The sequence below is a fragment of the Hyla sarda genome, chromosome 1 (genome assembly GCF_029499605.1).
Source record: "Hyla sarda isolate aHylSar1 chromosome 1, aHylSar1.hap1, whole genome shotgun sequence".
Classification (NCBI taxonomy): Eukaryota; Metazoa; Chordata; class Amphibia; order Anura; family Hylidae; genus Hyla; species Hyla sarda.
This window is the reverse complement of record NC_079189.1, coordinates 573,846,260-573,860,848: the sequence shown is the minus strand read 5'-3', so window position 1 is coordinate 573,860,848 and position 14,589 is coordinate 573,846,260. Positions and strand designations below refer to the sequence as shown.

General features: G+C 45.1%; 1 protein-coding gene across 3 annotated transcripts in view; it reads right to left on the bottom strand.

The window, feature by feature from the left end:
* Window positions 1–483: 483 nt before the first annotated feature.
* The window catches only part of LOC130294379 (tetraspanin-36-like), an 88,875-nt gene continuing 74,769 nt past the window's right edge, over window positions 484–14,589 (bottom strand). For all 3 annotated transcript variants that reach the window (XM_056544102.1, XM_056544090.1, XM_056544099.1), the window contains exons 3-8: window positions 10,399–10,590; window positions 9,256–9,330; window positions 7,378–7,473; window positions 4,989–5,135; window positions 2,771–2,854; window positions 484–795 (exon numbers count right to left, since the gene is read on the bottom strand). In XM_056544102.1, coding sequence (XP_056400077.1) covers window positions 727–795; window positions 2,771–2,854; window positions 4,989–5,135; window positions 7,378–7,473; window positions 9,256–9,330; window positions 10,399–10,590 — 663 coding nt within the window. In that variant the 3' untranslated portion in view covers window positions 484–726. The remainder of the gene's footprint in view (window positions 796–2,770; window positions 2,855–4,988; window positions 5,136–7,377; window positions 7,474–9,255; window positions 9,331–10,398; window positions 10,591–14,589) is intronic.

The window sequence follows — 14,589 nt, the reverse complement described above, 5'->3', positions numbered from 1 at the left end:
AGACACCAGTCAGTGCATTTACTTCAGGAATACAGGGGTTTTAGCAGTGAAATGTCCATTCTGATTGGTCAGTTCTTCCAGCCATTGACCCATTTCTCAGATTTCATAGCATTGTATGTCGAGTCTGGTTTCAAGTTTCAATGGTCCAGAAAAGACGATTGTATGTTGAAACTATTGTATGTTGAGGCCATTGTAAGTTGAGGGATCACTGTATGTGGAGATGAATCATAAGTTAGAATACTTCATGTTTGAGAAAAACAGAAAAAGGAAAGAACGACTCCAAGAAGACACCTCTGTCCCATGTGGTGCAGTATAGGGGCATCTGTCCGTTCCCCTGTGTAGTAATCCGGTGACATTGTGTTCCTCTCGTGGTGTCACTAAGTGGTGTCAGCACAGACAACATAATAGGGGGAGGTAACAGTTCATTTATTCTGTTAATTCCCTAACAGGATATTTGAAAAAAAAAAATTGAAATAATCAAGAAAAATTTTTTTTTAATAGGGTTTATTTTTATAAAGTTAAAGAATACCATACACACACACACCTATATACATAAAAAAAATTTATAAGTTCGTCGCACTGCATAACTTCTAGAATTTCCCTGAATTCGAGTCCAGTTTGAGGTTTTTACAAGCGAATTTATAAAAGGTCTAGAATTACATCCTAGTGTTTATCTGCATCACCTCCAGTCACTCTTCTGCATCTTCAAGATGTTCCGGATCGGTTCTAGAGCAGCTGGTATCCTTCTCTACTATTTCTACGGTAGATGACGCACAAGCTTATTAAAGCAAAGAGCTGAAAGACAAAAAGTAGCATTTAGTGTAGCTTCGGCTCATTGGCATTAATGTCATGAATAGGGAATTTTAAATATTTTTCTAATATTTTTTCATGAATTTAGATTCTCTATTTTTGTTGTGAAGGTGGCACTTTCAAAATACTGGCAGTGTACAGGTCTCTATTCTCTCCATGAGAATATCTGTCAGCAGCTACATGGATTCACAGCCGGAGTCCCGCCGCAGCCGCGATCGCGCCGGTCCCGGCAGCATTAACCCCCTAGGTGCCGTGATCAATCCTGATCACGGTGATGTAAAGTATCTGAACAATTAAGGGAAAGGACACAATTAAAGGATAGAAGGCCATAAATAAAGTAAGTGAATGATAACAATTAACACACTGCGCAGGCGCGGTTCTATATGCAGTGTGCATGTGCGATATGAAAAATCCATGGGTGATCCAAGAAACTACACCTACGCTGATAACAAGCAAGTAACGCACTGCGCAGGCGCGATCCTACGTTAGAACTACTGCGCATGCGCAACATTACGCAATTAGCGTAGAGTACACTGATAGCGTAAACTCGCGCATGGCGTTTTTCACAGATTGGAAAACACTTTACATCAACGGCATCTATGGGGTTTACAGGGGGAGCGCTCTCCCCCTGCTCTCCAACGGCAGCACCATAATACGATCGCGAGTTGCCGTTGGTTGCTATGGCAGCAGGAGGTCACATCATGACCTCCTGTCTGCCTGCTACGGAAGCCTGTGAGATCCAGCCAGAGGCTGGATCGCACATGTTGTAGTGTCTGCAGCTCATCAGGTCATACTGTGCTGCAGTACAAATGTTTTGCAGCATAGTATAACCTGTAAAAAGTGTAAAAAATTTAATAAAAAGTTCTTCAATAAAAGTATGAAGTGTAAAAAAAATATGCCCCTTTCCCAATAAAAGCCCTGTATTATTACCAAAAAAGATAAAAAAAACACAAATCATATACATAATTGGTATTGCCACGTCCGTAATGATGTGTACTATTAAACTATAATGTAAATTATCCCGCACAGTGAACGGCGTAAAAAAATAAAATTATTTTTTTTTAAATCGCAAAATTCGCCAATTTTGGTAGAAATAGTGGAATATAAGATCAAAAGGTAGCACGTATGGCAAAAATTATACCAACGAAAAGTACAGCTCATCCCGCAAAAAATAAGCCCTTACTCAATGGCTTCGGACAAAAAATTTAAAAGTTACGGCTGTTGGAAAATGAATGGCAGAAAGAATTTTGCTCAGAAAAGGAAAAAGAACATAGAAAGCAATATAAAATGGGTATCGCCATAATCTTAGCGACCCACAGAATAAATATAACGTCACTTTTACCGCATAGTGTAAACTTAAAAAAAATAAAATAAAAAGACAGAAATTTTCCAGTTTTTCACAAAAAATGCTGCATGTGTCAAAAAAATGCACCAGTTATATAACGTACAATATGTCACGAAAAAACAATCTCAGAATCGCTCTGCTCCGAAAAAGCGTTCTAAAGTTATTACCATTTAAAGAGATACATGTCAAATTTTATAAAAAGAGCCTGATCAGAGAGGTAAAAAAATGGGTCCGTCCTTAAGGGGCTAAAAAAAAATAAAAAATCCACACTAATATTCCCGCCTCCCTGCAGCCACCACTAGGGGGAGCTTACTGCATACAATTTTTTATTTTAAAAAACAGGCAGAATTCTATTGCAGCAGTTTCAGTTCAGGCTTCCTTAATTTACTGAAATCTTAACAGTACTGTTGGATTTTCAGTAGCTGTTTTGCTAACAGAAAATCCCCCATGCTAAAGTACCCTTACCAAAAAAATAAAATTTAAAATAAATACACAGATCTAGCTAACAAAAAAAGTCAACTTTTTTTATTTTTTATTTTTTTATCGGACGAAGACTATGGCTCTTAATGTCCAAGAGAGAAAATATTTCCCATTTTGTCCATCTTCTACACTTACCTCAATTACAGCAAATCCTAGTATCACCAACATGGAGAAGCCCATTGCTCTGTGTATCACATTCTGCAGCTTCACTTCACAACCCTAAAATTAAATGGGGGGGGGGGGGGGGGGAGAAAGAGTCAATTATTAGAATATTGCAGTTTATATTAGACCTTGGATATCCTAAAGCCCACAAAACAGCGAAAGCACAATGCCCGTCATCTCCAACTAAACCATGTTACATTTTCGCAGCAATACTAATACTTTTTTTCATATATTTGTTCCTACAGATAAAGGACAGATCGGTGCTGTAAAGTGAAGTACGCTTGAGTGGGGCCGTACATAACAGAGTGTAGCTTTTTAAACATTGCACCACTGTCTGGAACCCCACTCTAGCCCATATGGGCATCGCTGCCCATATGGCCGTACCAGTGATCATAAAGGCAGAGGTCAAGATTTGGGGGGGGGGTTTAGCATAGCCATTTCAAAGAATTATAAGACCACTGCATGGTTTTAATAGGGGATAACATGTCTGATCGGGGGGGTATACTGATTGCTGCTTTTGCTTTCTGCACCTTACAAAGCAAAGCAAGAAAAGGGTTACACTAAGCACTGACGCGGCTGTGAGGAGCATGAAGCCTTGCATGGACATTGCTGATCCTCAGGATACTCACAACTGTAGGTACTCACTGTAGAGCACATAGCTAAGGACCATCAGGCATTGGCCAGCACATTGCAGGGAAGGGAGTTGCCTAGTGACCAATACTTTAGAGCAGTGTTTCTGGGGTAATTAACAATTTTTGGTAAATTAAGCGATAGACAAAAAATGTCACGATATCAATTGGAGTGAATTTTGTTTAAAAAAAAAAAAAAAAAAAAAAAAAAAAGAGGGACAATGACCATGTAAACCCTCTTCCATAAGGCTACGGCAGCATGGCTACTCTGGCCATGACAACATGCAAGTTTGGATTTCTGGCCACCGTTGCAGAAAATTGCCGATCCGAATAGAACAAACTAACTACCTGCAATGCATTGTCTTGGCATGTGTCATGGCTATAGTAGCCTTAGCCACTTTATATATTTGTCATACAGTATTGTAGCAACACCACCTTTATAATACAAAAGCAGTTGTACCCAGGCCCTGGTGCATAAATTGGCCAATTGGTCCTCTGCCATAGAAGCAGTCATTGATATTATAATTGGCACATGTAGGAGAGGGGTGCGGTTACAGATTGTGCATTAGCAGCCAGGAGCCCCATGATGCACCTCAAGGCTCATTTATTGCTTTATATGGAGATGTTGAAGAGGAAGTTACGGTATCCCTACAATAATTTGGAATAAGAGTTGGCTTTTACTATATGACCTTACATTAGGCCTCTCTCTATGCATTTCTCCTTTCTGTTTTTTCCAGACCAGGTCTAAGGGGCTCAGTCATGAATTGTTACCAGGACCCTATTTGTTATTTTAGTTATTCGACCTGGGTAGTACAGTGACCCCTCAACCTACGATGGCCCCGACATACGATAATTTCAACATGCGATGGCCTCTCAGAGGCCATCGCATGTTGAAGGCAGCATCAACATACAATGCTTTTTTATCTCGGGGCCATCGCATAAACGGCTGTCCGGCAGCGCAGACTGCTTCAGCTGCCGCCGGATAGCCGTTTATGGTGCCCCGTGAGCTCCGGTGATGGTCACTCACCTGTCCTTGGGGCTCCGGCGCGTCCTCTTCGGGATCCCCTGCATCATCAGCGCTCTCCATCGATGTCATCACGTTGCTGCGCACACCGTCCCGTCATCCAATAGGAGTAATATGCGTAGCAACGTGATGGCGGCGACGGAGAGAGCGGATGCCGGGGAAGCAGAGGCCTTACTGGAGCGTTGGGGACACCTCAGGGACGCAGCGACAGCGACATCCCGGGCAGCGGTGACGATCCGGAGCGGTGGAGACAGGCGAGTAAAACTTAGTCTAACAGCGGTCTTCAACCTGCGGACCTCCAGATGTTGCAAAACTACAACTACCAGCATGCCCGGACAGCCAACGGCTGTCCGAGCATGCTGGGTGTTGTAGTTTTGCAACATCTGGAGGTCCGCAGGTTGAAGACCGCTGTCCTATACTTTACATTGCACGGATCCCTCAACATGCGATGGTTTCAACAAACGATGGTTCATTTGGAACGGCTTACCATCGTATGTTGAGGGACCACTGTATATTGCATTTCTCAGCACCATCTTACCTCTTTGTTGATCTTGTTGAGGTCACTTTTTCTGCCCTGACAGTCGTTCTTATTCTTACAGCAGCTCTCTGGCACAGTCTGGTTATTGTTCTGGTACCATGTGGTGTTCTCCCAGCTGGTGTAGTTCTGTATGCCACAGCACTGCAACTATAGAGACAGATACAAGGTGTTCAGGATCAAAATATAGTGAAAGTACCACATTGTCCTACCTATTCAGGGGAACAGGGACTAGGAAAGTACACCATGGAGTTAGAACAGATTTAACAAATATAAATTATTCTTTAATGCCCCACTATCATTTAAAGCTAGATTGACTAGTTGGTCTGGCCCTAACTTGTCCCAAAACCACAACCACTTTTAATATACATAAGGGTAGGAATCAGTGGGGCAAGCTGCTCAGATGAAGAATTGAAATTTTCCCTGTTCTATTATAATTGAGGGGGAAAAAAATCTAAAAAAAAAAAAAAAAAAAAATGTTGGCGGACCTTGAGAACTGGGTTGGGGACCACTTTATTGCATGGTCATCCTCCCAGTGATCTTCAGCCTTTGGTTGGAGAACATTGTTAAGTTTTCTTTACACATTCACCACTGCAGTGGTTGCCGTTCTTTCAAACATCTTTAATTGAACACCAGGCTAGATTACATCCCAACAGAGGTGTAAAATATGGGACAATTCAGCACTTAAAAGGGGTTCTTCGGTGCTTACACATCTTTTCCCCTCTCCAAAAGGATAGGGGATAAGATGCCTGATCGCGGGAGTCCCGCCACTGGGGACCCTCGGGATCATGCACGCGGCACCCCGTTTGTAATCAGTCTCCGGAGCATGTTCGCTCCGGAACTGATTACCAGCGACCACCGGCGTGTGACATCACACTCCGCCCCTCAATGCAAGCCTACAGGAGGGGGCGTGATAGTCACGCCCTCTCCCGTAGGCTTGCATTGAGGGGCGGAGCGTGACGCCACACGGGGGCAGAGGCGTGACGTCACACGCCGCCGGCCCGTTGATTGTCTGTATTCAGTCCCGGAGAGAACACGCTCCGGGGACTGATTACAAAGGGGGTGCCGCGTGCATGATCCCGGGGGGTCCCCAGCGGTGGGACTCCTGCGATCAGGTATCTTATCCCCTATCCTTTGGATAGGGGTAAAGATGTGTAAGCACCGGAGAACCCCTTTAATTCACTAAACAGAAAAGAGGTGGGGGATAGCACTACAGGCCTCTATGCACTTTGACTCTCCTGGAGGTACAGGTGCGATTCCCAGTACAATCCAGTGTGAGCGGCGCTCGAATCCTGACAGCAGTTAAGCAATAGTCCAAGCAGGAAGCATAGGATGGTACTCGCAAGTAGGATGCAAAAACAAATGAAATTTATTCACTCACATAGGTCAGGCGGGTACAGTGGTGTGGGAAGAAGCAGACTGGTTCCTGTAGAAGCAGCAGGAGGCCGTGAAATGGACGTAGTTCCATTCTGTCTGCTCCTTCCCACACCACTGTACCTGCCTGACCTATGTGAGTGAATAAATTTCATTTGTTTTTGCATCCTACTTGCGAGTACCATCCTATTCTCTTTCTGCTTGGACAATTCAGCACTTAAATGGGCACTATTAGATCCAAAAGCTTTTTTTATATGTTGTTACTGATGAAAATTAAAGACCTTTAGTAATATGGTTGTTTACATTATATATAGAAAAAAACTACTCCTGAAAATCCCACCACTAGGGATCCCCATACCTACTGGGACATTAACCAGTCCTGCAGCAGCATCAGATTGTACACGAGTCATGGACAGGAGATTACTCATGGACACAACAACAAGGGACGGACACACCCCCTTCCCTTGAGAAAATTTCTAACACTGAGCTAATGAAAAGAGGGATTTACATAATATAGGAAATTGATGCATAAAAATTAGATTACATGGTCAGGATTAGGTACTGGGTACCATTTATTTCTTTGTGGGATCTGACAGGTACGCTTTAAACTAATGCAGCTTGAAACGCGTCAAGATGCGAATGGTTGGTCTGTGCAAGTGTGATTTTGTGTACCTTCTGCTAAGTAGCAAACTATCATTTAGATAGGTCTATATATTTCCTTTGCAACCTGGTTAAGAGTATGCATTGACCTAAAGTCTCCCTAACAGCTGGATCGCCACAAGGTGAATCACTATCTTTCCATATACAGTATCTGTTATTTAGGGTTTGGGTGTCCAAAGAACATAAGCTGGTAGAACTTGGTGTCATCACCTAGCATTCATAGTTTGGTGTGCAGTAAACAAGCCACTACTATTATATGCATTAATCTAAACCCAGTACCTGGACAGACTCCACACTATGTTCTACAGAGCTAAAATACAGAGAATTTGTGAGAATAAACTCCCATTTACTACAGTACCTCTGCTTGGATAAAGTCAACGGCAGAACTTTCCAAACTTTTCCCATCGTATTTTTCAAACAATTTTTCCATGTTTTCCTGAAGTTCTGGATCAATCTAGGAGAAAATATACAGAAAGGTTATATATAATAACGTTTGCAAACAATCGTGTCTCCAAACAGGATTCAGATGCTGAGGTTCTAAAATAACCAAAGATATTAGGGTCTCCATAAACTTTCTGTATAGCTGCAAATCTGCCTGGCCAAAATGGACCTGAAATTAGGACAACCCTCTTATTTGCATACTAACACATATGAAAGTCCCCTACTCTGAAGAGTTCAGTGCAACTAAGGCTATGTTCACACATAGCGGACGTTCTGGAGACTGACTGTGCTAGGACAGCATGGACATGCGTTCTCATAAACAGCTATGCATCCTGTGGAGAGTCCACAAAAAGAATTGACATGTTCATTCTTTCTGCAGAAACTGATATAGGAATCTCTGTACCAGAAACACCTGGCACGGAAACTCCACCGTGTGCACAGCGCAACAGAATCCCATTGAAGTCAACGGTGTTCTACTGCTGCGGAAACTCTGTGCGGAATTCCGCACAAACACATTTCCGACCATAGCCTCCAGTTTCTCCTTAAAAGGGAACCAATCAGCATATCTTAGCATATATAACGCTTGGCTTGTTACATATGCTAAAATCATTATCCTCACTAGAGATGAGCGAACTTGCAGTAAATTCGATTCGTCAGTTGATGACTTTTCCTGCATAAATTAGTTCAGCTTTCAGGTGCTCCGGTGGGCTGGAAAAGGTGGATACAGTCCTAGGAGACTCTTTCCTAGGAATGTATCCACCTTTTCCAGCCCACGGGAGCACCTGAAGGCTGAACAAATTTACGCAGGATAAGTCATCAACTGCCGAGCCGAGAAGTTCGTGACGAATCGAATTTACTGTAAGTTCGCTCATCTCTAATCCTCACCATCCCTGAGGGACGTTTGTGCCCCCAGAGATGGTGAAGATATTAAGTTATAAAGTTCCCCCGGCAAGTAATCCCCTGGGCAGATGCTTACACTTACCAGCTCCGGTCGCTGAGGCCGTGGCCCCACCCTGATGGCTCACGTCACCGCTCTGCCCTGTCTGCTTAGGGAGCAGAGCGGTGATGCGAGCTGCCATTAAAGCCATCGGGACGGGGTGTAACGGACTTTAACTTAATATCTTCACCATCCCTGGGGGCACAAACGTCACCCAGGGATGGTGAGGATAATGATCTTAGCATATTTAACACATTGCCAAGCATTAGATATGCTAAAACATGCTGATTGGTTCCCTTTAACAATACCAACCAAATTTTCACTAGAGCTTCTTATTAGGATGGGACAAGCCGTCTAGCATGGATCTTCACTTAGTACATTATATGAGGCCAGTATATGGCAATATTTTCTTTAAGCTATAGGGGGACTTAGAGTACTGCAGCCATAGACCCTTATCCCCCATCCACAGGATAAGAAATACGTTTCTGATCGCGGGGGGTCCGACCGCTGGGGACCCAGCATTACAGTGGCTCTGCACGGCTAATGGGTGCTAATGAGGCCGACAACATGCCCCCTCCATACAGCTCTATGGGAGAGGTGGGGAGGAACGAAGGCTACATCTCCCATACAAATATATGGAGGGGGAGTGTTGGCCACCATGTCATGCTGTAGCCAACACTCCTCCTGCACGGGAGAGCCATGGCCCGTACAGAAGATTGCAGGGGGGTTCCAGCATCCAAAACCTCTGATCGGACACCTATCCTGCAGATAAAGGATAAGTGTCTACGGCTGCAGATCTCCTTTAAACAGCCTATTAAGCATTCTGTCAGACAGGTCTTCATAAAATTTGCATCTCACCTTATCCTTGTACACAAGTCCTAAAACAAGGGTGACCACTCCTGCAGCAAATATGATGGAGATCAGGGTTATGAACTGGAAAGAAAAGGAAATCTGAAATGTGACTCCTATAACATTAACAGGATTCATCCCAATAATTTACACACAGGTTTAGCCTAGTGCTAAAATATATAAATAAAAAAGTCTCTTCTCTACCATCATTCTGCCCCCAATACCCCCAAAGTGATAACAGAATGTTAGAAATCTATTTACTGAAAAAAAAGGAAACTCTAAAATACTGCAGTGACATAAGTATTCATACCCTTGATTTAGTGGAAGCCCCTTTGGCAGAGATTCCAGAATCCAGACTCCAGTCTTCTTGGTGATGAGACCACAAGGTTTACACACTTGGATTTTGGGAGTTTCTGCCATTCTTCTCTGCAGATCCTCTCAAGCTTAGTCAGGATGGATGGGGACAGTTGGTGGAAGCCATTTTCAAGTCTCTCCAGAAATGTTCCTGTGGGTTTGGGCTCTGGCTGGGCCACTCAATGACATTCAGAGTTGTCCCTAAGCCTCTCCTGTGTTGTCTTTGCTGTATGCTGGGGTCATTGTCTTGTTGGAAGGTGAACCTTTAAATAAGCCACCATGCTTCATTATAGTGATGGTATTCAGCAGGTTAACAGCAGTGCCTAGTTTCCTTCAGACATTATAATTAGGGCCCAATTAAACTACAGATACAGTCTGCAGTGGGGGATGCAGAGATCCAGCAGAACTAGGACCACACAGACATGTTCATTCTTTCAGGCAGATTTGAGATTTTTCACTGAGGAGAGGCTTCTATCTGGCTGCTCCGCCATACAAGTTCTGATTGTGGAGGCTGGAGTGATGGTTGACCTAAAAGTTTCTCCCATCTCTTACCAAGGGTCTGAATACTTATGTCCATGTAATATTCTATTTGTGTTTTCTTTTTTTTTTTTCTTTTTTTTTGGATCTAATAAACATGTCCTATACCTAGGTCATCCGGTGTATTGGTGCTTATAAAGGTGGCATGTATTCAAGGTAGTTTTTACACCAGTGGTGCAGGGAAGTTTCTGAACACAGCGCCTCATTGCAATGCATTATGGTTTAGATTATTCCTAAGTGTCTGGCTAATTAAATACTTACACATCCCAGGCCACAGCAGGACTCTTGTATAGAAGAAATGCATCCCAGAAGCCCAATGATGAACATGAAGACAGCCACTGCCAGGATAATGATGGCGGGGAGCATAACATAGGCATTACTCAGGAAGGACTTGTATTGCTCATAAGTGACAATGACGTGTATTCCGACATAGCCCAGTCCTGCCGCGGCAGCCTGCAATACAGATACATGTCTAGTAAGCTATGTAGTACACAAGAACATAATATATCACTGGAAAATACATGCATGTAGATTTAATGGCCTTATATTGACAATCCTGTGAGGGATATTCACTTCCTTACATTTAGTGCATTTTTCTCTTTAAGACGACAACCCTTTGATACAGATCTAGATTAAGGCTGTCATACACCACTGAATAATGTTAGGGACCCCCCCTCCCCATGCCACCTGAACCGTGTATAGGAAGAGTTGACTACACATGCATTTGGCCCTCACCACTGAAGCCTACAGACTTTAAAAAGGGACAGCCATGTGCATGCCTAACAACCCCTACACCTTTCAGCTGGATTGGATCACCAAATGGCCATCAATGTGGGCGGTGAATGCCCTCACACTAGATGACCATAACTTGCTACAATTTTGGTTGTTCATCTATAAAGGTTGTCATTATTGGCTTTTGCCTCTCAGCAAAACCTCATACTGAGGAAGCATGAATTGGCGCATTCACAGAGTGCAAACAAGATTGCTCCTATTGATTTCTTCTGTATGGCACAGCAACATTAGGGCCTTCAAGACCCAACAGTTAATAGCCCCTTCTAAAGCCGACGTATAGGGAATGGCTCTTCAGTAGAGATGTCGAATTGTTCGCCGGCGAACAGTTCCAGGCGAATTCAGCATGTTCGCTTCTCCGGGCGAACATATGTGAAGTTCGATCCGCCCCCTATATTTTAACATTGCAGTAAACTTTGACCCTGTGAGTCAGAGTCAGCAGACACATTACAGCCACTCAGCAGCAGTCCCTCCTAGCTCTTGCACGGACGCCATTTTACCCTCATTCAGCATGCTGCAGGCTTAGGAAGTGGAGGGTCAGAGAAGCTGCTCCTGCTGTATAGGGAAAGCGATAGCTAGGTTGCTGCTAGGTGGTGTATTCCGGGTCCAGTTTACTCCTAAAGCACTAGTGTAACATCTGCTTTAAGGAAAGCACCCAAAAAAAAAAAAAGCCCTTTTTAGGGCTGAAAGATATCAGTCCGTGTGTCTTGCAACAGCTGGAGGCACCCTGGTTGGGAGGGAACCGCTGGTTAAAAGGGGTACTCCAGAATCAAACTTAAGTTCCTTCAAGCAACTAACTACTACAGTATTCAAAGGGCTGAAATATATCAGTCCGTGTGTTTTGCAACAGCTGGAGGCATCCTGGTTGGGGACCACTGCTTAAAAGGGGAACTCCGCTGGCAAGCTTTTTTGCTCATTGTCACACTAGTGCAAGTCACTTTTGGCGTGACAGTTGTGCAAATAAAAAAAAAAAAAAAAAACTTTTTGGGCTGTTAAATAAAACCAGTCGTCACTGTCAGTTCACGTCACAGTCGCCAGTTTTTTGCCTGCAGGGCAAATTGTGTCACTTGTGCAAATTTAACCCAAAAAAAATGACAGGAAGAGGAAGGCCACCCCGCAGGGGCAGTCGTGGTGCTGGGATTCCCTTTGGCCCTAGAATGGCCAGTGTTCAGAGGCCACGTACCCTGAACCCCCAAAGTTCTGAGAACTTAGTTGACTGGCTATCACAAGACACCCAATCTACTACAGCTTCCGCTCGGAACCTTGACGCACCGTCCTTCTCCTCCTCTAGCTTAGGGCACCTCTCATGCTACCACTTGCCCGCCTGCCGCCACCACCACCGTCACCGCCACCACCACCAGCACCGCAGCAGCTTTACTTGATCCGTCAGAGGAGTTATTTACACATCAGTTTAAAGACATGAGTGACGCACAACCATTATTTCCAGAGGATGTAGTTAACAGGGCTATGTCTCAGTCAGGCAGCATTACACACATGGACGTACGGTGTGATGATTATGTTGTACCCGCTGCTGCTTCCTTTCTTGAAGTTTCAGATAGCGGTGAAGGTGTTGATGATGACAATGTGTCCGTGGATGCCCACTAGAAGAGAAGAAGAGGGGGAAGTTCAGATGGGGAGACCGAGGAGGAGTAGATGAGTTGGAAGCAGGGGGAGGTAGTCGCAAGGAGCTAGTGGCACAGTCAGACTGCATGCATCGGCACCCGGGTCAGCCAGACTGGAAGCCAATCAACGCATGCTGTTGCCACCACCAGAATGCTGTCATCAGCTCAGCAGTGTGGCATTTTTTTTTGTGTGTCTGCCTCTGGCAACAGCGAGGCCATTTGCAACCTGTGCCAGAAGAAACGGAGTCGTGGGAAGTACAACACCCACCTAGGCACAACTGCTTTGCGAATGCACATGATGTCACATCACAAACGCCTATGGGATCAACACGTCAGTACAAGCAGCACACAAAGTCAAAGCCGCCATCCTCCTCCTGGTCCAGCATCTTCAGCCAGGTCAACCACTGCTGCCCTCCTTGCCCCCTCTCAACTATCCGCCTCGCTGTCTATCGCCTTGAGCAGTTCCTGCTCATCTGCCCACAGTCAGGTGTCTGTCAAGGAGATGTTTGAGCACAAGAAGGCAATGTCTCAAAGTCACCCCCTAGCCTGGCGTCTGACAGCTGGCTTGTCGGAACTGCTAGCCCGCCAGCTTTTACCATACAAGCTGGTGGAGTCTGAGGCATTTAAAAAATTTGTAGCCATTGCGACACTGCAGTGGAAGGTACCCTGACAAAATTTTTTTGCACAAAAGGCAATCTCCAACCTTTACTCCATTGTGCAAAAGGAAATGATGGCATGTCTGGCACACAGTGTAGGGGCAAGGGTCCATCTGACCACTGATACCTGGTCTGCAAAGCATGGTCAGGGCAGGTATATCACCTACACTGCGCATTGGGTAAACCTGGTGATTGCTGCCAAGCATGGAATGCATGGCTCTGCAGAGGAGTTGTTGACACCGCCACGACTTGCAGGCAGGCCTGCTGCCACCTCTACTCCATCCTCTTCCATAACATCCTCGGCCGAGTTCTCTTCCACTGCTGCGTCTTGCTCCACATGACCGTCACCCCCCCCCCCCCCCCAGCTCCCCAGGTGCTATTCCACATCCCAGATACGACAGTGTCACGCCATCTTGGGGTTGAGTTGCCTCAAAGCGGAGAGTCACACCGCACCAGCGCTCCTGTCGGCCCTGAACGCACAGGTGGACCAGTGGCTGACTCCGCACCAACTGGAGATAGGCAAGGTGGTTTATGACACCAGAACAAATTTGTTGGCAGCATTGAGGTTGGGCAAGCTGACACATATGCCGTGCATGGCACATGTGTGTAATCTGATTGTACAATGCTTTGTGCTCAAGTACCCAGGCTTACAGGATGTCCTGAAGCAGTCCAGGAAGGTGTGTGGCCATTTCAGGCGTTCCTACACAGCCATGGCGCACTTGTCAGATATCCAGCGGCGAAACATGCAAGCGAGTCACTTGATTTGCGACAGCCCGACACGTTGGAATTCAACACTCCTAATGTTCGACTGCCTGCTACAACAAGAAAAAGCCGTCAACAAATATTTGTATGACCGGGGTGCTAGGACATCATCTGCGGAGCTGGGAATTTTTTTGCCACGTTACTGGAGGCTCATGCACCCTTTTGAGGAAGTGACAAACCTGGTCAGTTGCACCGAAGGCACCATCAGCAACATCATACAATTTGTTTTCTTCCTGGAGCGTGCCCTGTGAAGCGTGCTGGATCAGGCAGCAGATGAGCATGAAGAGGAAGAGTTGTGGACACCATCACCACCAGAAACAGCCTTATCAGCATAGCTTGCTGGACCTGTGGCAACGCTGGAAGAGGATTGTGAGGAAGAGGAGTCAGAGGAGGAATGTGGCTTTGAAGAGGAGGAGGAAGATTAACCACAGGAGGCATCCCAGGGTGCTCCTTGTCACCTATCTGGTTCCCGTGGTGTTGTACGATGGGAAGATGATGATGATACCTTCCCTGACATCACTGAGGACGAGGAACTGGACACTAGTAGCTCGGCATCAGTCCTTGTGCAAATGGGGTCTTTCATGCGGTCGTGCCTGTTGAGGGACCCTTGTATAAAAAGGATT